This window comes from Protopterus annectens, chromosome 14.part0, assembly GCF_019279795.1.
Source record: "Protopterus annectens isolate FY-2018-M chromosome 14.part0, PAN1.0, whole genome shotgun sequence".
Lineage (NCBI taxonomy): Eukaryota > Metazoa > Chordata > Ceratodontiformes > Protopteridae > Protopterus > Protopterus annectens.
In genome coordinates, this window is record NC_056748.1 from 878,112,150 (window position 1) to 878,135,269 (window position 23,120).

Here is a 23,120-nt window from a genome sequence, read left to right on the forward strand (position 1 = left end):
CCAGTGCCTGCATGGGACCTCAATTTCGTCTTGGAAAAATTAACTCTTCCTCCTTTTGAGCCAGCAGCATCTTCAGAATTGCAATTTCTCTCCTGGAAAACAGTTTTCCTGTTGGCAATTACTTCAGCAAGAAGAGTCTCGGAGATACAGGCCCTCATGGCAGTACCTCCATTTCTCATTTTCCATCAGGACAGAGTGTCTTTAAGAACCAATCCTTCTTTCATGCCAAAAGTGATATCCAGGGTTTCCCTAAATCAAACTATTCACCTGCCTACTTTCTTTCCCAATCCTCAAAATAAAGGAGAAAAACTTCTGCACACTTTGGACATACACAGGCAATTGCGCTACTACTTGGACAGAACAAAGGCCAACAGAAAGTCTGACCAACTATTTGTAGCTTACGCTACTGGAGTACAAGGAAAGGCAATTTCCAAACAAACAATTTCAAAATGGATTGGAAACTGCATCAGATTCTGCTACTCTTTCCATGGAAAAGGTGTGCCAGCCAATATCAGGCCACACTCCACCAGAGCTACAGCCACCTCCACAGCCTTTCTAAGAGGGGTGGCTACAAAGGACATTCTAGAGGCTGCTACATGGAGCTCCGTGCATACATTTTCCAAACATTACAACCTGCCTTTATATTCCAGATCCCGAGCAGGCTTTGCTTCTGCAGTCCTGCAGGGCATTTTAGCTACACCATCCTTTTCTTAGATCCTACCACCCCCAGCTTGGCTATGGTATTCAACCCATATGTCAGGACTGCAGTTGCATTCTTGAAGGACATAGTACAGTTTTGTACCTACCATAAATGTAGATGTCCGATAGATATGCAACTGCAGTCAGGTTTTCCCTCCCTCCTTCCCCTCTGTAACTCTCTTTTTTTGGGTCCACTCCCCCCTTTTTCAAATTAGCTGGGGATATCTGTTATGGTGTATCTGTTTATTACTGTTGTGCATGTCTGGAATTTTTATCCATTCACTAAATTTAGCCTTCCTTGGAGGGCACCTGGCATCTGGGGCAAGAAACACTGAAGAGGATGGCGTCGGCTGATGCTTTTATACCCCAGCCGCTCTGACGCCAGGGAGGAGGCGACATCAGCCGACGCCGGACCCAGACTTTGGAATCCGGCCGACCGAAGGGCTGCCTGAGGCAGGACAACCCATATGTCAGGACTGCAGTTGCATATCTATCAGACATCTACATTTATGGTAGGTACAAAACTGTACTTTTTCTTCCCTAAATATCAAAATAAGGGTGAATACAAGCTGCACTCACTGGATGTTCATAGGCAGCTTCGTTTTTATACTCATAGGACAGCTGGCCATAGACAATCTGACCAGCTGTTCGTTTCCTTTGCCAAATTTAACTTGGGGAAAGCTATCTCTAAAGTATCTTTATCTCGCTGGATTTCCCAATGTATCCTACTGGCTTATCAAGCCTCGGGTAGACCCGCACCAGAAGGAGTTCGTGCTCATTCCACCCGCTCCATTTCTACTTCTGCGGCTTTCAAGTCTAGAGTTCCTTTGGATGATATTTGTTCTGCAGCCACTTGGGCTTCATCTCATACCTTTATCAACCACTACAAGCTAGACCTGCTTTGTAGAGGGAGAGCATCCTTTGGCTCTGCGGTGCTTCGTAATATCCTTCCATGATGGCCACCCAGGGTGCAGGTAGCTGGGGACTCTGTCCCACAGGTTGCTGACAAATGAACATCCTACTTCAGATTTAGAAGTTATGTACTCACCATAACGTTCCATCTGAGTAGGTAGTTCATTTGTCTGCAACCCCCCCCCCCTCCTTCCCCCTGACCTTCTTCGGATCTATTAGTTGTTAGATATCCTTTGTTGGATATATATTGAGAGGCAAACTCGATCTGAGGTCATGGAGGGTTAGCAGGGGATTATGGGTGAAGGGAGGAGCTAGGAGCTCGGATCCATTAGCTTGAAACAAGTTGCCGGCTCGGATCCGATATCGGATCCGTAACCCACAGGTTGCAGACAAATGAACTACCTACTCAGATGGAACGTTATGGTGAGTACATAACTTCTAATTTCTTCCCTCATGGACTTGAGGGCCATTCAGTAAGTACCACAGCAAGAGCAGGGACAAGGATTTTACTCAATACTTTTCTTGGTACTCAGAAAAGACAAAACCTGGAGACCAATACTGGACCTGTCTATTCTAAATACATTTCTGGACGTTCCAAAATTCAAAATGTTGACTCTGCAGCAGCTTCTGCCCATGCTGGGCAAGAAGGCTTGGCTTGTAACTCTGGACCTAAAAGAGGCATACCTGCATATTCCAATCAGACAATCTTGCAGAAGATACCTCAGATTCATAGCTGGCTCAATGCACTACCAATTCTCTGCACTGCCCTTTGGCTTATCTACTGCGCCCATGGTCTTCACAAAATGCCTGGCACCAGTAATTGCATTTGGCAGACAGAGGAATTCAAATATATCCTTACTTGGACGATTGCCTTATTCAAGCAGAGACCAAGGACATTCTACTAAAGCATCTGGCGTTTGTAAAAAGATTACTAATTTGCCTAGGGTACACAGTAAATGAAAATAAATCAAAATTAGTACCCTCTCAAGAGAGAATATTCCTGGGTGCAAGCTTAAATACAACTGCCCAGATGGCTTATCTCACGCCAGACAAACAAAGGCAACTGACTTCTTACTTCAAAATGTTGGCAACAAAGACCCAGTTATCTGCAAGAAAAATTCTGCAGGCTTTGGGCTTCATGGCATCCTGCATTCTGCTAATTCCATATGCCAGACTGCATATGAGGAAACTGCAATGGTATCTAAAAAGTGTTTGGACTCAACATTGTCATAGCCTGGAAACATTAATTACCCTCATTCCTTGCCTGCAACAGGAGTTTCGATGGTGGTCACAGGCCTGTCACCACAACAAGGGACAGCCATTCACCCTACCCACAGCCAGGCAGTCAATAACAACAGATGCTTCAGATTATGCCTGGGGGGCCCACATGGCAGGAAAATGTATTCAGGGCACATGGCCCACAAGCCAAAGGCATCTTCATATCAATCAAAAAGAGATGCTAGCTGTTCAGAATGCCCTGACAGCTTTCAATGATCTACTCCATCCAGGGCAACTACTGATAAGGACGGACAATACTACAATCATGTGGTACATAAACAAACAGGGGGGCACTCATTCCTACCACCTCTGCAGACAAGCCGTGACTTTGTGGGACACAGCACTGACTTATCAAGTACACCTGCAAGCACAATTCCTGCCAGGAAAGAAAAGTACTCTGGCAGACGAACTAAGCAGAAGCCTCATGGATCCCCACGAGTGGAAACTGGATCCACAAGTCTTCAGCATGATAATAAAGAGATGGGGATGCCCAGACATAGATCTATTTGCCTCCCCTCACAACTGCCAACTACAGAGATCCTGCACAAGGACGTATCACAAGCAAGCATGGAAATGGATGCTCTATCATTCAGCTGGAAAACCCTAACAGTATATACCGTTCCTCCTCTGCCTCTCCTCCCCAAGGTACTCCTAAAGGTCAGACAAGAGAAGCCAAAAATGATTCTGATTGCTCCAGACTGGCCCCACCAGCACTGGTACCCAATCCTAAAGAGCTTGTCTCAAGGCCCAGCCTGGACATTGCCTCTAATTCCTCATTTACTGACCCAACGAAACAATCAGATCCTGCAAAGCCAACTCAGAACCCTAAATCTGGCAGCATGGCGGATAATGTAGCCATTCAGAACACACCTCTCTCTAAAGCAGTGATGGATGTTATTTTGGAGGCCAGGAGGCCCAGTACCAGAAAATCTTATGCAGAAATATGGAAAAGATTCTGTGCTTGGAACCAGGCACAAAGAATTGACACGTTTGTAGCAAATATTCCTCAGATTTTACAATACCTAACTTAGATGCTGGACAAAGGCCTATCCTTTTCATCAATTAAAATCCATGCCTCTGCCATTTCAGCTCATTACAATACGGAACCACCAATTTTTTCACATCCGTTGCTAAGACAGTACCTCAGAGGGGCCAAAAACATAAGACCTCCAAGGAGAGTACCAATACCTGCATGGGTCCTTAATTATGTCTTGGAAAAACTCAGACTGCCGCCTTTTGAGCCAGCCAATACAGCTGAAATAAAGTTCTTATTTTGGAAAACAGCTCTGCTCCTAGCAATAACCTCTGCAAGACGAGTCTCAGAGTTACATGCACTCATGGCTGTGGAACCTTTTATAATTTTCCATCCAGACAGGGTTTCTCTGAGGACGAACCCGATATTTATGCCTAAGGTAATGTCCAGTGTGGCCCTTAACCAAACTATTCATTTGCCTACCTTTTATCCAAACCCACAGAATAAGGGTGAGAGACTCCTGCATTCTTTGGACATACACAGACAGCTACGCTTCTACTTGGACAGAACTAAAGCTTTCAGAAAGACTGAGCAACTCTTAGTAGCATATGCTGCAGGATCACAAGGAAAGGCTATCTCAAAGCAGACTGTTTCAAAATGGATAGGCCACTGCTTTCATTTCTGCTATTCACAACATGGCAAATCAGTGCCTAATAGGCCTCACTCAACCAGAGCAGCAGCCACTTCAGCAACCTTCCTCAGAGGCGTACCAACCAAAGACATTTTAGAGGCTGCAACTTGGAGTTCAGTGCACACTTTTACCAAGAACTGCCACTTACCTCTCTACTCTAAATCCAGAGCAGGCTTTGCCACTGCAGTTCTGCAGGGCCTTATAGCCTCTCCTAATCCTATTTAGACCCAGCCACCCAACCTCAGCTTTGGGATTCAACCCAACTGTAATGACTGCAACAGTGAAACACGATGAGCATAGTACAGTTGTGTACCTACCATAAATGTAGATGTTCGAGTGTATTCACTGTTACAGTCCAGGTTACTCACCATTCCCCTTTTCTTTGCTGGGACTTATCTGTACTTCTCTATCCTATGCAACCTATGTGGTGTATTTGCTTGTAGATGAAGGAAATGTTTATTTTTGTGCATGCATACTTATTGGCATAATTTTCAGCCCACCAATTTGGGGGCACCTGACATCTGGGGCAAGAAAAACTGAAGAAAATGGCGTCGGCTGCATCTTTTTTACCCCGGCGCACTGACGTCAGGGAAGAGGCGACAGCAACCGACGCCGGACCTAGACTTTGGAATTCAGGCCGACTGCGGGTAGCCTGACAGCAGGATAACCCAAGTGTAATGACTGCAACAGTGAATACACTCGAACATGTACATTTATGGTAGGTACACAACTGTACTTTCTCCCACTGGTTCAACAGGGTCTTGTCAGAACTTTGCAGTTTTGTTGATGTGTGGTAACCAGAAAATAGCTGCCTGGACTGGAAATCTTTAGAGAGTATATGGTCTGGCAGCCCATACTACTTGCCTTTTAGAAATCGGTCATCGGTACTGCAAAGCTTCTATGAAAGTACGAAAATCCAACATAAAAAGAAAGTCAACAGTAGTTCCCTTGGACCGTGAATGCATGTAACAGCACAGAATCTCCATGTACTCTTCATTCTCTCCTGTACCGTTCATTCTCTCATACACACATGCAGTCTCTTCTGCATTCACACGCATGCACTCTTCATTCTCTCCTGTACCTTATCCATCGTAGTTTGAAGTTTAAAATCATTGCATACTGCAAAAAAAAAAAAAAAAAAAAAAACACCTGCAGATGAAACGCTTGTGAAACCCGCGGGTCAGCTGGAATAGTTCACTGCTTCACGGACCTCTTCGAAGAGCAGATCTGTACAGGAAATGGGGGGATCCAGCAGCAACACAAGTAAATTCTTCAGTTGATAGGCAGAAAAGGGAATATTAGCTGCTGGTTCTCTGTATGTATTGGGTCTTGGGGAGTGGAGATGTTACGCAAGTGGTGGCTTGTATTTCGCTAACCTGATTGGCTACCACCACTTGCTTCAAGGAATCCAGACAGAATTGGCTTATTGTTAAAAAAAAAAAACGATTTACTCAAACATATTAAATGTAAACATACGGTTAATGCAATGAGAAAACTAAGTTGAGAAGGTGGCTGGCAAAGTTCAGTTACTTTTTCAACTTCGTTTTCATGACATGGGGCTGAGACAGGACAGGGGAAGTAAGTCGCGCCTGTACAAGTCACTCGAGGGTGACATCATAAAATTCTACATGTCTCATAGCTCGCTCGGATGTAAACACAGAGGTGCTATGAGTTGGTAGTCGGGGTTAATGAGTTAATATATATTCTTCATTGATATTGCTTACCTCACCTTTGGACCAGCTGAGTAGGAACACTATTGCACTGAAGGAAGATTGTCCATCTTGAGTACTTCAACAAATCACTGTTGGATCAATAACTAGGTCAGATGCTGAAGATCAGAAACAAATCTTCCAGAGACCAAATAATTTTATAGCAATGTAGGTTTACTTACGAACATGAATGCAGCATCTTGAATTACAAAAGCAAATTTAATCATAGCAGGATAGTGACCAAATTGCAAGAAATAGTAGGTCACAATCACTCAGCTAAAGTTCATCGGTTCATAGGTAGGTACTAGGCTATTGGCCCTAGGGCCTATATAAGCCTAGCCAAAAAGGTACCCTGGCTTTTGCCACCCAAGAAAATAATTTTCCTGTCCCTCTGTCTAGTTAGAGCCATAGAAGTGATCCCCGGGGTGAATTTCCTATTGCCCATCCAGTCATCAAGATTTTTCTTGAAGAGTGCTAATGAGGAGCTTTGTTTGATATAGATAGGTAGTTTGTTCCAGAGTATGGGAAGTCTGTGAGACAGGAATCTATCCCTCCAGCATGTTCTGTTTATTGTGGTGACAAGGTATAGGTCCCTAGAGCATGTAGCTTGGAGGCATTGGGATTTCTTTAAGTGGAGCATGTCCAACAGGTCTTGGTTTGACATAGCTTTGTATGTTAGGCAGAGATCGCCTCTGAGCAAGCGATATGCGATGGAGTATAGCTGGAGTTTTTTGAGACTGTATATGTAGGGCATCTGTTTGAGGCCAGTAATCCTCTTTGTGAGGTATTTCTGCAGCCTTTCCAGTTGTTGTAGATGTCTTGTGAAGTACATACCAAAAGGGGCGCTGTTTTCTATAATGGGTCTCATGAGTGATGAGTAGAGGGGAACAATTACCTCTTTTTTTCCTAGATGAGAAACCTTTTGTGATGAGGTGTGCTATGTAGAATGATTTCCTGACTGCTGTGGCGATGTGGTTATCAAAGGAGAGACTAGTGTCCACCTGTGTGCCAAGGTCTCTTATCACACTTTCGGTGTTAAGTAGACTACCGCCTATGTGGTAGTTCATGGGTACCAGAGTTTTTACCAAAAGGGATGACAATGCACTTTTTGGCATTGAGCTTGAGGCCATGGCTTTGACACCAGGCATATGTCTCAGAGAGGCCCTTTTGTAGGATGACCACATCGTTAGGAGTTTCGATTATGGTTCCTAGTTTGCAGTCATCTTCGAACTTCATTATCCAAAGACTTTCTGTGTTAGCCTGTACTTCAGAGAAGTAGATACCAAACAGGAGAGGACTCAGGACTGAACCCTGTGGTACTCCACTTGTCATTGGTCTGAAGTCAGATTTGGAGTCTGCTACTTTCACAGTGTAGGTTCTGTCAGTGAGTCAGTTGGCAACCCAACTTGTGGCATAGGGATTTATACCTAGTTTAGTGAGTTTATCTATAATTCCAGACAGGGGGATGGTGTCAAAAGCCTTGGCGAGATCAAGATAGGCTGTGTGAGCCACCTTACCCTCCTCTACGGCTTTGGTGACTGCTTCAAAGAAGTCTATCAGGTTTAGGAGACATGATCTGCCTTTTACAAACCCGAACTGGGTGGGGTCCAGAGTTTGGAGATTACCAATTTCATTGTTTATAAGTTCCCTGATGATACGTTCCATAGCCTTGTAGACCAGGCTCATCAGGCTAATGCAGTGGTAGTTCCTGGGGTCTGTGGTGGCTCCTTCTTTGTGGAGTGGAATAACCGTTGCTGTGTGCCATTCAGTGGGCACAAAGCCTGAGGTAAGGCTATGATTAAACATGGTACTTAGGTGGGGTGCCAGTTCATTCTGTAGTTTGTGTAGAACGCAGCCTGGGATGTTGTCAGGTCCCATGGATGCTGTGTTCTTGGCTTTGGAGAATGTGTTTTTTTACCTGTGCAGCCATGATTACAGGAACTTTGCATTCTTCCCGTATAGAGATGGGCCCTTTAGGGGGTGAGAGCGGGGTGAAGTTAGCACTGAACTTATCTCCCAGGATGTTAGCAATATCAGTTGGTTCTGTATATTTAGTGCCATTGTGCTGTAACTCAGCTGTGGCTTCTTTGGAATATTCTCTAATGCAAGTTACACTTCCTTGGTGACTGTCACATTATTTAATAAGCTTTCTATTTAAATGACAGCTAAAAGTATGCCCCTCATCTGTAAACATTTTTGTCTCTGCCCACATACGTTTTAGTACATTTTCTTATACCTCACAATTCTCTATTCAACAGAATTTGATTATAGTATAATGGAGCATGGTTATAGTGTAACCATATTTTGTCTCTGTAATATTTTTAACAGAAGTGTTTTTGTGTTTCTGTCAGTGCCTTTCTTCATTTTGCAGCCTGATAAAGCAAGGTTATGCGTATTCTCTCATCTTGCACAGGTATAGCTGTAGCATGATGTCTAAAATAATGCTGTAGAACACAAATATATTTTTCTATTTTAATTTGCATAAAAGTAATGTCTGAAATAGTTGTACTTGAAGATATCTATCCTGATACAGCTGCCTAAGCATTCTTCTTAACAACTTCTAACATCTGTGTTACATAAAAAAAGAGCAAAATCCAACACTCCAAATAATGGTAAACCAGAATGTTTAGAGATTATATTGAAGTGTATGAGCAAACATGTCACAAAGTACTCAGCCAAACTTTAAAAAAGTGTAATAATGCAAGAACAGTTGCCTAACATTATCGTGATAGGTTAGATTTGTAGTCCATCTACTATAACTGTCTTCAACAGCATTTTCTTAGATATATAGAATAACTAGCTGTCACTGGCAGTTAAACATTGGTTTCCCAGCTTAGCAGATGTTACTTTTTTGTCATTAGTACATTGTTGTGTTCAGCAGGTATATGCTTATCTACATAAAATAAAGGACAATCCACAAAGTGTATTAATTTTCTGCCACAAGATCTGGAAAGGAAAGTTATAGAAAGAAAGATATTCAGGGATGCTGTATGTAGAAAAATGGAAGAACCTTTAAATTCCTGTAACAAAACTTGAGTGTAGGTGAAAAAGTACACCTACTTTCTAACCAATTGACTCCTGGCTAAGGTAACACTGGAGATATCTTGTTCTGACACTGGTATGTGCTGTGTAACCACCTGTGTTTTCTTCTTGGCTGTCTTAGTCAGGAAAGCAAAACAAAAGTGGAGTCCTGTGCAGCTGTGGATGAGGAATCAAACAGAAAAGGAATAATTTACCAAAACTTGAAATCCTGCTGGAAGTTATAGGGTCGCGTTAATTTGCAAACTTAAGGGCTCTGAGGGGCTTGCATGGAAAAACAAACTGCATAGGCCAGTAGCTCTTGAGGAATAGCCTTGTCAAGCTTTACTCCTCTTACTGGAGACTGTGTCTAGATTTATTTTCCAGTAGAATGTCAGCTGTTAACCAAATAGATGTAGCATTCATCTCTTCAGAAAAGCACCCAAAATAGAGCAAATTCTGCCACTGAATTATAATAGAGTGACTCTGTTTCTAGATTCCGTCCTGCTTTTATTACAGCAATAGACCATGCATTTCATAGGATCTTAATGATTTATTGAGTTTCACTTTTTCAAGTCCCAGTAAGTCGAGAATAAAGTTTAGACACTGCAGATTGTGAACGTCTCCACAAATAGGCACAAGTACATTAAAACATAATATAAAAGGGCAAAAGATTTTGAGGGGCAGGGTGAAAACGCCTTCTGAGTCCATAGTTTCTAAACGGTAGTAGCTTAATGGTTGCACAACTTTGGAATAAAAAGAAAAGCTTAGTTTATTCTGGAGTTACTGTTTCCCTTTGCTCTTATTTGACTGAACTCAGATCCACTGCATCAGTACATTTACATTGTTTTCCAAAAAGCCACTTCTTGTTGAAATCCTTTGTACACATCCTGGAGTTTCAGTTTAGAAGGACTGAGTCACTGACCTCAGGAAAGTAAGACCTGATGAACTACTATTTAACCACATTTAACATACTAAGAGAAGAGAGTTGGTTGGACATAGGCACCAGAATATTCCCAATAGCCAGAATCAGAGGAAATCAGGAGTTGCCTGGACTGGTGGATTTAAGCAGTTCCAGTGATTTACTGTTTCATTAACCTGATAACCAGCTGATCAGGATCCCTGTCCTATATTTTCTCTCTCCTTGTAAGGGAACAAACATGTTAGTTGGGCAGATGGGACAGACGCTCGATGCTCTTCAGAGGTTCAGAGAAGCAAAAACAAATCGTAGGCCTTGTAAGTGACATACTTGCTTACAAGTACTGACTTTATTCTTGGATTACCAAAGTGGAGTTGTGCAAAAAACATCCACACAGTAACGCCTCCTATTAAGAATGTGCTTAGAGAGGCATGTTTAGTTACCCTAAGTACCTCCTCATGTACTTCACAGGAGGTTCAAAAACATTCCTGTGCCCCTTTCCTGTTATCTGTTGAAAATTCCCCAGACATATGAACACATTCCCACAGATATTCAGGAATCCTCAACACTGAGTTAGGAAGATGCATTTTGTAGCAGTGTTTACCATGAAAAGTCAGTCACTGTGCATTCTTTAGTAGGTATCTGGGCGAACTTAAGGACCTTGAGTCTTTGTGTCCTTAACATAACCACAAGCAGGTCATGGTCATAGTCGACAGAAATAACAGAACCTGTGAAACCCTCGAGTGCTTTGACTCAGAACATTTCTGCTGCTGATGATTTGGTCTATGGTTCACACCTGTTAGATATTACAAGCTAAATATAACATGCATAGATGGTGAAGGGAAGAATAGGGCTGTTAAGCAGGCCACACTATGCCATTTTTGCTTTTTTGTTCATTCCTTTCATTTATTTAGGAATTGAAACTCATACAGAATGTAATTATCTGCTTATGATGATTTCCTTAAAGAAAATTGGTTAGTTATATAAACTTTTTCCATTAACTACAGACTGTCGAGACTTTCCTGTTTGCATTTGTTCTCATGAAGAAGCTTTGATTTAACTGTCTGCCTAGATCCCCTTCCTAGAGCCTTCTTACCAGTCTCCCCAGCTAGAGTCTGTTAGGAACAAACTAAGGAGAATGAGTAAGGCTGCTCAGATTGTTGGTATTCTTTTCTGAGCATTGAATTTGGGTTCTGTAGGAAGGGCAGCTCTCTTGAAGTATTGTAAAGAACTTTACCATAAAATGTAACCTAACCGTAAAGGTTTGAGAGCCTGCTTTCTGTGATGCATTCAGAGATCTGGGGATAATTTGTCATTTGTTGTAATACTGGATTATAAGCTAGAAATAATGCAAATGCAGACGAATTAAACATTTGAAGTTGATTATATAACCCAGTTAATGGTTTTATTTCTCCTAGAGGCATTACCATCCTGTGGTCCGAACATTTGCTGGCCACCTTAGCTTGGGCGCTCCAGCAGAAGGCTCAGGGGCTCTTAAACAAGACCTGTGTAGAAGGTAATGTGACATTATGCACAGAATTTTGGTTACTTTTACAAACAGGCAGATATATTTTATAGCTGATTAGTAAACAAAATTAGGAAGTGTTGTTTGTTATGACGATTTATATGAAATAACCTTAACTTTTAAATCTGCAAAGAATCAGACTTATGTACAGTACATTCACAAACTACAAAATATGAAAAAGCACAAACTTAAACAAACAAAAAATGCATTATTGCTGGTGAGGATTCTTTCTAGTGTGTAGAGTTCTGTACCCCACTTATATTTTTCATTTGTTATCTGTGAAAACAGCCATGGTACAAAGACAAGAAGCCACAGTTTAAGACAACTTGATGGATATTTGGTTGGGTAGTGCATCATCATAAAAAAAGCAATGGAAATTTTGTATAGCAGGAACCCATCCTAAAATTCATGTACATCTTACTAGATTTCACTTTTGAGGGACATAGCAGGAACCTATCTAAAATTCATGTACATCTCACCAGATTTCACTTTTGAGGGACATAGCAGGAACCCATCCTAAGATTCATGAATATCTCACCAAATTTCAATGTACAAAAGCAGATTTTGTCTGGAGAAAAATTAATTTGTGGCACAACCTCAGAAAGTATGATGTCATTGTTTTAACAGGTATGCTTTGATCAACCTGCGTTTCACTTGGCCTACTATGTTACGATCAATATCTGCCACCCTTTTTTACAGTTTTGAGCTGTACTGAAATTGATGCTGTTAGCAGCTATTTATTTTGACAGAGAGGTCTGCCACCAGCTGTACTCTCCCCTTCCCTTTAAATGACCACTAAACTGTAACTTTACAACCTGTAAGGTCACATCATCTTGGAGAAAAGCAAATAATTATTTTTCTCCTTTGTTTTACTACGTGCAGTAGTGAAGTAGTTTATGCAGAGTTCATAGTGTAGGGGCATTAGACGGCACTGTACCTTGCTGCAAAAATACCTTTTTTCGCCATTATTACAGCAGTCCACTGGAACAGTTGAGCAATGTGAGGGTCAGTAAAGTGGGCAGTGGTAAAACAGGCTTGGGGAAGTTAAAGTAAACGCTTTTGCCTCAGAATCCATTCTTCTGCAGCAAAATGTGCATTTCTAATGAAGTATGATTTGAGACTTCAACAGACCAGCATTTGCAGTTAGGTTATTTAACACTTATATTACACTAGCATATAGGTGTTTGGTAACCTGATTGCAAACACTTACTGGATGATGATTTTATTTTTGGGTTTCCCAGTAGTGAAGTGTTTACATTGCTACATCACAGTGCTCAGTTTCTGTTGTTCAGATTTTGTGTGGTCTTTCTCAAAGATCAACTAACTTAGTGAGTAATCACTTGTTGGTAATCCTGTAATTTCTGGCAAGGTCCATTTAAATTCTTTAGTAACAAAAAAATTAGAATTTTTTTCCCCTTGGGTAATTTAGCAAATCAAAAATAAAATTTCAGGAAAAAAGTTTTGCAGTACTTTGAGGGAGGTGTCAAAGCCAGAAGATAACACGGTCAAAAATGTGGTAACCATTTGAAATGTTAGGACCCAGGAGAGCAAATTCAGAAACATGGAGACTGAATGGCCGAAAAAATTATCTTAAATATACTAAGTCCAGGATGGCTATGTGTCAGAATATTCCCTTTTCTCCAAGGTAAGGCAAGCTCCACATTAACATATATAGGCTTGGCAAGCTTGCCTCCCTTCCTCAAAGACGTTTAAAGGAGAAGAGTGATTTTTGAGCATTCTGCATTTTCAGTCCTTTTTTCTGCTTGTTGGTACTCAGCATTTTGAGTGCCAGCATTTCAATAGGGAGCCCCAATATTTGTCTGTAACCTACTTTGTGCTAAAGGAATGTTGGACTTTTGCAGGTTGTTGCACCACTTTCTGCTTTGTGCTCCAACAATTACCTATAATTACACAATCAAATGTAACTAGAGAGTGCAGACAGTTTCTTGGTTACTCCTTTCCGAGATGCTGCAGGAGCAAGTGGGTAAGGAGAGGAATGATAAGCCAGAATCTGTTCACTTCTTAGAGTAGGGATATTGCTGGTAGTGGTGGGGGTCACAATACCTGATAGACACCATGAATGGACAGGTCATCTGCCTTTGTAGTGGGTAGGGCTGTAGTAGTAGTGTTATTTAAGGAAATTGATGAAAAGCCCTCATGCTGCCTCATTACTTGTTACAGGCAAGTGCAGGGGATGACAGGTCAAATTAGAAAAAAAATGTAATGGTTTATGATTGTTGACCACACTGTGGCTGCTCTTGTCAGCCCATAAGGGGAGTAAATATGAATGGGTAATAGCTGCTAGAGTAATGATTTGGGTTTTTGTAGATTTGAGAGAAAAACACGTAGCCAGAAAAAAGGAAGAAAACATTTTTCAGCACCCACATCATCTTCCCCTCTCACTGTTAAAGCATTCTTGTTTGTGTGGACCAGTGTCACAGTAAGATTTTTATTTCCCTTTTCAAGTAATTGTGTTTCTTTTGGCAACCAATAGAACTTACATTTAGTGAGGTTGTACTGTATCAAGGCAATTCAGATGTTATGTCCCAGCTAAAAAAAAAAGAATGATTTTTTTAGTTACAGTGATTTCCTTTCTCCAACATTTCTGACAAAGTACTGTGTAGAGAATTTTTAAAATCTGCCAACTCATTATATTCCCAAAAAAAACACGTTTCAGTTTGCCTCTGTTTTTCCCATCACACTATTTGCTGTAAACGTATGGTAGCATTCTCAAAAGTCACCTTAGGTTTAAAAATACCTATACAAACACTTCCAAGCAAAAAAATTCTAAACTTTCTGGATTTTGTTGCTTACTTGGCAGCCATACAGATGCATTCTCATTGTTCCTTTATAAATTACCTTTCTGTTCTGTCTTCCCAATATTTTCTAACCTCCCCTGACTGATTATTATAGTTGTCTTGCAATATTTTATCTGCTTAACTTGTTTTCCCTTTTTTAACAGCAGGTTCTGTTCTAGCCTTAACTAAAAACTCTACCAGGGACAGTCTTTCACTTAGGACTCCCTTATCCCTTTCTGTTTGCCTACGCTTTATCAGTTCTTGTTAGATAAGGCAGTCTCTTACCTGCAGTCCTAACATCTTTTTGACCTAATCCCACTCTATTACCTTTACCTGTCCACTTATTTGCTTCCAATACCTTGGATGTTCTTCGTGTTTCGCTGTTGCAGTCATCACCTGTGGGTTATCCATGCTATGGTAGCCCTCGGCCGGCCCGAATACCAGAGTCAATGTTTTTCTGCATCAGTTGCTGTCACTTGTAGACTAATGCCAGGTCATCAGTGCTATAAAGCAAGGCAGCTGACACCATTACATAATCTTTCTTGCCGTGGAGCCTGTAGTGGAAGCAGTTCACAAATGTGATGGTCGCTCGCTACCAGAGCTCGGATTACAGCTGAAAACATCTAAAGCTAAGTACCCCATTGGGGATCCTTTTTTCTTGCACTAACCGATGTCCAAAAAAAGTTAACAATTGTCTCGCCTATGGAAAGCAGATCCCACACTGAGACTTCCATTCATACTGCATCACTTGTTTAGGCTCAGACCACAACGTCCCTCATTGCCGGTTCTGTGCCCTCTTTAATGCGAGAACCATTCATCATAGAGCTCTTATTGTAGACAGGTATTTTTGTCCTCCGTCTTCACAAATGGTGTCCGTCAGCCACAAACCGTAGACATTCCAAAAAAATGTAGGGATAAAGATAGAGACAGACCACACAAGGCTGAGCCTTCCAACGATTCTACCACTAAGCAGGTCATCAGTTCTCTGGAATTCAGTGAGGCGCTTGTCGCAGCCCCTGATGCCCAGTACGATATCTATGCAGTCCTCTACCGAGACCCTTTCGGAGTCCGGTATGCCGTAGAAATCTTCTTAGTCTTCTGAGCCTTTGGTTGTCTCTGCCATGTTTGGGTCCAGAGCCGCGGCACAGGCACCAGTTTGCGAGGAGGCCTTTCGCACTACCGATTATAGACAAAAAATGATGTCTTCTCATCCGACTACCATTTCTCTCAGACCGATGGATACTCTTAGGCCTAGAAGCCAGACCATGCTAGAAAATCTACCTCTAGTCATACTCCTGCTCCACAACCCCAAGCCCAAATGCTTAAGATGGCAGAGGATCTTATCTCCCTTATCAGGGGCAGTCAGGCCACAACTTCTAAAAGGAAAAGACACCCTTCTCCTGAACTATTGACAGAGCAGTATTCTGAAGAATCTGATTTATTTAGATTTTGAAGAGGAACAACAACCTCTGACTGCTTATGAGGATTCAGATGCAGATGAATACATTCCTTCTGCCTCCCCACCAGAAGACCTTTCTTTTGGGGAAACCCTTCACACCCTCAGGGAACATTTCCAATGGGAATCTCAAGACTTCCTCAGTTTAAGAAAAGACTAAGAGAGTTTCTAGACCTGCCCCAGCACAGACCCCTGGCCATCCCCCGTATCTTAGAAGTGGTGGATGATGTTTTCCATGAATCTAGCTTAGCCCCTGATGCCCTCCCACCTGCTCCCAGTAAACCTGACCGGTATTACAGAGTACCATATTCTCACAAATACTTGTACAGAAATCCTGCTGCAGACCCAGAGGTCATTACACAGGGACCTAAAGGAGCTAGGGCTAGTTCTGCAAAGAATCCTACTCCTTACAAGGATGCCAGAGCTCTGGACAGATGGGGTAAAAAAGTTTACACCTTTGCAACCTTAGCCATCAGAGCACTCAACTTGTCAGTTCCATATGTTAAAATAACAACACACTTTGGAACTATTAAAGCAAAAGATTTCTACCTTTCCTGGTTGTACCAGTTCTAAAGAGTTAGATTTATTGCACTCTACTTGTCAAGTGGCAAAACACTCTTTACACTGTGGATATGACGCACTAGAAGCCTCAAACATAGCAGCAGTGTCTGGATTGGTCATTAGGAGATATGCATGGTTGAAGGAACAACCTCTCCCTGACCATGTCAAGTCTAAATTAATTGATGCACCCTTGGATAAAGGCTGCTTGTTTGGAGAAAAGCAGAAGAGGTGCTTAAAAAGATGGAAGACAAAACAAAATCAATGCAAACAGTAAAAGATTTCTTTCAGGTTCAGCCTCCTAGATTCAGCAGGAATTTTCCCTCTAAGCACTGGTCTTTTCCTGCACCTAGCAGACAGGGACAAGGTAAGACCCGCAGGGACAGACCACCCACGCCCCTATCCCAGGGACAGCAGAGAACCAAGCAGTGGACCACTTCCGCCCCAAAGGCAGGGAGTTCTAAGCTATCCCACTATGGCAAAATGTCTCAATGACTCCCACTCCCCCCTCTGCCCACCTTTCACCCACCAAAAGCTCGGAGGAAGGCTGTCCATCTGCAAAGAAAATTGTCTGTCTGTAACAAAGGACCAATGGTTCTTAAAGATCACTTTTCAGGGATACAAATTCACTTTCAGCGAACTCCCAATTCGCAGAGGTTACCTAGACTTACCTCCAAATCATTGGGCAGAGGCATTAAAACAAGTCCAAGTTCTCATATCCCAGGAGGCAGTAGAACCTGTTCCCGCAGATCAAACAGGCAAAGACTTTTATTCCAGGCTGTTCCTTGTTCCCAGAAACGAGGGCAGTTGGGGCCCCATCCTGGATCTATCCATTCTGAACACCTCCCTGGTGGTCCCCAAATTCAAAATGCTAACTTTGCAGCACCTGCTGCCATGCTGACAAACAATGTCTGGTTAGTGACCCTAGACCTAAAAGATGCCTACCTCCACATCCCCATAAGGGAATCCTGCAGGAAATTCCTGTGCTTCAGAGCAAGCTCACAACACTTTCAGTTCTCTTCACCTCCCTTTGGCTTATCTACTGCTCCCAGGGTATTCACCAAATGTTTAGCCCCGGCCATAGTATTTTGCAGACAGAGAAATATACAGATTTACCCTTATCTGGACGACTGCCTCATTCAAGCAGTGTGCAAAGAAAAGCTTCTCCAGGACCTCTGCTTTGTCAAAACACTCCTAACTTCCTTAGGGTTCACCATCAATGAGAAGAAATCAAAGCAAACACCCTCCAGGAGGATCATTTTCTTGGGAGCACTGCTGGACACACCATCCAAAATGGCCGTCCTATCCCCAGAAAAGCAGAGCTTCCTGCCTCTCTGCTTTACCCAGCTGGCATCCAAAAGTCACATCAAGGTGAGGAAGTTCCTGCAAGCCTTGGGGTGCATGGCATCTTGCATCCTTCTAATTCCTCTGGCCAGGCTTCACATGCGAAAACTTCATTGGTATCTAAAGAACCTTTGGTGTCAACACTCATAGCCTCTAGAGACCTCTCTCCCTCTGATCCCCTGTATAAGGGCCAAGTTTCTCTGGTGGGCAGGGGCCTCTGCCAAGAACAAGGGTCTCCTCTTCATCCTCTGCCCTACCGGGCAGACCATCACCACCGATGCGTCAGACATTGCTTGTGGCGCTCACCTAGCAGGCAGGTTCACCCAAGGTGTTTGGGATGCCCAGCACCTTCCCTTGCATGTCAGCAAGAAGGAAATTATGGCAGTACAAAAGGCTCTGACATCCTTCCAACCCCATCTAAGGCCAGGGGTTCTCCTTATCAAAACAGACAACACCACAGTAATGTGGTACATCAACAAACAGGATGGGACCCAATCTTATCCTCTGTGCAGGCTAGCCATGAACCTCTGTCTGACTGCCTCCTCCATGGGATTAAACCTAATACCTACTAGAGATCAACAACACCCTGGCAGACCCCTTAAGCAGAAACTTACTGGACCCCCACAAATTGCAGCTCCACAGAAAGATCTTTGTGCATGTCACTCAGGAGTGGGGAAATCCAGAGGTGGATCTCTTTGCTTCACACCTCAACCATCAGCTAAAGAAATTCTGTACCAGGGAGTATCACCACCTAGCATGGAAGGTGGATGCCTTGACCTTCCCCTGAAACTCCCTCTTCGTGTACGCATTCCCTCGTCTGCCTCTTATTCCCAGGGTACTGATCAAGATAAGGGAGGAGGGACCAAAGACCATCCTCATTGCTCCAGATTGGCCCAGACAGCATTGGTACCCCTTGCTGTGCAGCCTGACATCACAGCCTCCCAGGCAGCTTCCCCTGTTCCCAGACCTCTTGACTCAAGTCGGGGGGGGGGGGGGGGGGGATGCTGCACTCAGACTTGCAGACTCTCAAACTGTCAGCATGGCTAATACTTTAAAGCCAAGCAAGGGGTACCTGTTAAGCAAACAGATCCTAGACATTATCACAGAGGCCAGAAGGCCCAGCACCAGGAAATCTTACGCAGGGAAACGGAAAAGATTCTACTCCTGGACCCAGTCCAGTGGGGTCAGTTCCTCACAGCCTTCTGTCCCTCTTATCCTGGACTATCTAGCGGAGTTACTCAATAGTGGCCTCTCCTTCTCTTCTGTTGAAATCCACACCACAGCCATTTCAGCTCATTTCGATACGCACCAGCCCCTGTTCTCACATCCTTTGATTAAACAATTCCTCAGAGGGGCTTCTAATATCAGACCTCCCAGAAGGCCACCCACGCCAGCCTGGGACCTGAATTATGTTTTGGAAAAACTAACATTACCACCCTTTGAACCTGCTGCTTCAGCAGAACTGAAATACCTCTCCTGGAAGACTGCTTTCTTACTAGCTATCACCTCAGCCAGAAGGGTTTCAGAACTTCAAGCACTGATGGCCTATGAGCCCTTCATCATTTTCCACTAGACAGTGGCATAGGAAAATAATTTTCTTGGGTGGCAAAAGCCAGGGTACCTTTTTGGCTGGGCATTGTATAGGCCCCAGGGCCAATAGCCTAGTACCTACATATGAACCGTGCAGACAGGGACTCCCTTAAGACTAACCCCTAATTTATGCCCAGGGTGGTATCTAATGTGACTCTCAACCAGGCCATTCATCTGCCCACCTTCTTCCCTAACCCTCAAAACAAGGGGGAAAGAATTCTGTACTCACTAGACGTGCACAGACAGCTCAGATATTACCTGGACCATACTAAACCCTTCAGGAAAATGGACCAACTTCTTGTCAGCTTTGCCCCAGGAGCAGAGGGGAAGCCCATTTCCAAGCAAACCATTTCCAAATAGATATCACACTGTATCCATTTCTGCTACAGATTACATGGGAAACCACCCCTTAAGTCGGTTTGTACTCATTCCATTAGGGCAGCCTACAGTTCCACAGCTTTCCTCGAGGAGTTCCCACTAGGGACATCTTGGAAGCTGCCACCTGGACTTCGGTCCCTACCTTTACAAAGCATTACCACCTTCCTCTTTTTTCTAAGGCTAGGGCAGGGTTTGCCTCTGCAGTTCTGCAAGGCTTGCTTACCCATGCCTAGGTGTCTAACTAATCCTTTCACCCTTCTTCTCAGCTTTGGGAATCCTCCCACAGGTGATGACAGCAACAGTGAAACACGAAGAACATAGTACAGTTGTGTACACTTACCATAAATGTAGATGTTTGAGTGTATTCACTGTTGCAGTCCTGGTTTCCCTCCCTCCCTCCTTCCCCTAAATCCTCTTTCCTTAGGGACATAAGCTTCTTAGGGTGGTTTTAAACCACCAGGACCACTTTGCCATATTTCCTTGGGCTTCTGACTGGTTAAGGAAAGAAAAATTGATGTAATGGCATCAGCTGCCTTGCTTTATAGCACTGATGACCTGATGTCAGTCTACCTGTGACAGCAGCTGATGCAGAAAAACATTGACTCTGGTATTCGGGCCGGCCGAGGGCTACCACAGCAGGGATAACCCACAGGTGATGACTGCAACAGTGAATACACTCTAACATCTACATTTATGGTAAGTGTACACAACTGTACTTTCCTTTACTAATTTTCTCCAGTAAATTCCAACCATTTCTTGCCTCTTTCTCTACTCCTCCTTTCTGTCATCGCTATTGGTAAAATCTCCTTTCTCCCTTCAAGTGTTGACCTAGTTCTTAGAATGCTTTCTGCTACTTTACAGATGTACTATTCTGTGTGGTTGTGTTCTCCTTAATGACCTGTATCCAAAATCCTGCTCTCTCCATGTTTCTTGAACTCCTTCCCTGTCTTATCACTGTCCCTTTCCACTTTGATTTATAATCTTCTGCTTGTGTTATGTATAGGAGCTTTAACTGCCTCGCTGTTAAATATCCATTCAGATTAGGCAATCCAAAACCACTTTTTTTCTAAGGGGAGAATCAATTTCTCCCACTTAACTCCTGCCTCCTTCCCTTTACAAATAGATTCCTTCATGTCTTTATTAACTAGCGTCCACAACTCCTGTCCGATAAAACTTGTATATGAAACAACAACTTCTTCTTTCGGCTTTTTCCGGTTAGGGGTTGCCACAGCGGATCATCTGTCCGCTCATGATTGGCAGTGAGGTTTTACAGTGTTGAGTTGCCAGCCTGGCACCCAACCTTCCACAGAAGGCGCACACAGTCACAACTAGAGCCAATTTAGAGTATCCAATCCACCTACTGCATGTCTTTGGGATGTGGGAGGAAACCGGAGCACCCGGAGGAAACCCACGCGACCATAGGGAGGACATGCAGACTCCGCACAGAAGGCACCCCAGCCGAAAATCGAACCAGAGAACCTCTTGCTGTGAGGCGGCAATGCTTAACCGCTGCACCACTGTGGCCTCCCCAAAATCTGTATATGAAACTAAAAGGATTAATTTTTTTTCACTGCTTGTATCTTACTATCCATATCCATAATCAAATGTTCTCAGTTTTTGTATTATCTTTTGTTTTAGTTTCTTCCCACGTATCCTTAGTTGCTGTACTATAACTCTTGTTAATCCGTACATCTGATTACTTAATCATATTATGTCCCCGTAAATAGTTTACTACTATAGCCTTTGTTTTATCTTCATTAATTTTACATTCCAAAAAACATGAAGCTGTTTCAAAATATTCCCCAGCAGCAAAATGCTCTTTTCTGGTTTGTCAAGTTCAAAATAATGTCATTTGTAAGTAAAGCTAACATTTCTTGATTAGTATACCATTTGTATCCATAAAATTGAAAGTCTCTTATTTTCTTTGCTAGTGGCTCTGAGTATAAATCAAATGAAGACCCTCATGCCTGGTTACTGTTTTTAAACACAGCTTGTTGGAAAGGAACCCTCACACCTTAATTATTGCTTCTGATCCTTCATCCATCCTCCTAATTACCAGTACTGTTCTATCAGAGAATGCAAAGGCTATGATTGTTCTACTCACAGAATCCCAGCTGATTATCGAATGCTTTCTCTGCATCCAGACCCACCAACAGTAGTGGTATTTTACTTTCATTCTACTTTACTGTGGTCGTCGTCGTCCTATTAATGTTGTCATATGTTTGCTCCACAAAACCACATTGTTTCAAGATGTGATAGAGATGGATCACCTTCGCCATTCTCTTGACTAGTATAGATGTAAACACTTTGTAATCAAACTTGAGAAGCACCTTTGCCATTAGGTAGTAGAGATATAAACATTTTGTAATCATGGTTTACAGTTGAAGTGGATCTGTATGAAGCTGGAACTGAAAGATCCGTTCCCCTATTTGGGTAATAGTGTCACCACAGATTTTTTACAAGATGTTGGTACTCCCCCTCCCCTTTTTTAAAAAAAAACTGCAGAACAAAACCTATCTGACCTCTATACCTTTATCACTTCCTTCCTGACTTCCATATTTTTGCAGGAATACTATCTGTTCCAAGAAATATCCCTGTTGATTGCTACAAATTCCAGTTTTTTGTCATCTCTTCCTATCTTACTGTTAATAGTTGAGCCTCATCTTCCCCTAACCTTGATAAGTCTTCCATACATGTTTCCATTTGTGCCTTTTCTTGGTTTCCACAGTCCTTTGCTTTGTAGAGATATCTAGTCATTTTCTTGTAGGTTCTCTAAGTTTGACGACAACCCTTTCTACTTTCTGTTGCCTACATTGTGCTCTGGAGTAATCAGAAACAGTTGCTTAAAAGCAGATTTTCAAAATTATTGCATATTATCAAAATACACTTATGTCCCCCTATCATTTTGCATTTGCTTCTTTTGCTGCTGTTATAGATTACCATAATTCTGCAATACTTCATCCTTTGTCAACTCCTCTAAACAATTCCTGTTACTTTTCCTGTATTCCTTTCTGTCTTTTTTCTACAATGTTTTAAACTCCATTCTCATTTTGTCCCACTGACTAGCGATCCCCTTGTGAAGATATTTCCAATACGTATTCCTTAACTTTCTCTCTTTTTATTAGTTTAGGTGGAGAATGCCAGCATCTCATTTTTACTTCATTATCCATTGTTCTTATCTTAGTTTTTATTAGGGCATAATTTAAAATAGTTATTAGTTGTATGTCAAAGCTTTCAGTAAAATGCATGTACGCCTGCAAAATTTAAATTGT

The 23,120-nt window shown here is 42.6% G+C and overlaps 1 protein-coding gene across 1 annotated transcript in view; it reads left to right on the plus strand.

The window, feature by feature from the left end:
• The window catches only part of NOC3L (NOC3 like DNA replication regulator), an 825,940-nt gene that overhangs the window by 582,486 nt on the left and 220,334 nt on the right, over positions 1–23,120 (plus strand). Inside the window, exon 19 of the mRNA XM_044056662.1 lies at positions 11,618–11,715. Coding sequence (XP_043912597.1) covers positions 11,618–11,715 — 98 coding nt within the window. The remainder of the gene's footprint in view (positions 1–11,617; positions 11,716–23,120) is intronic.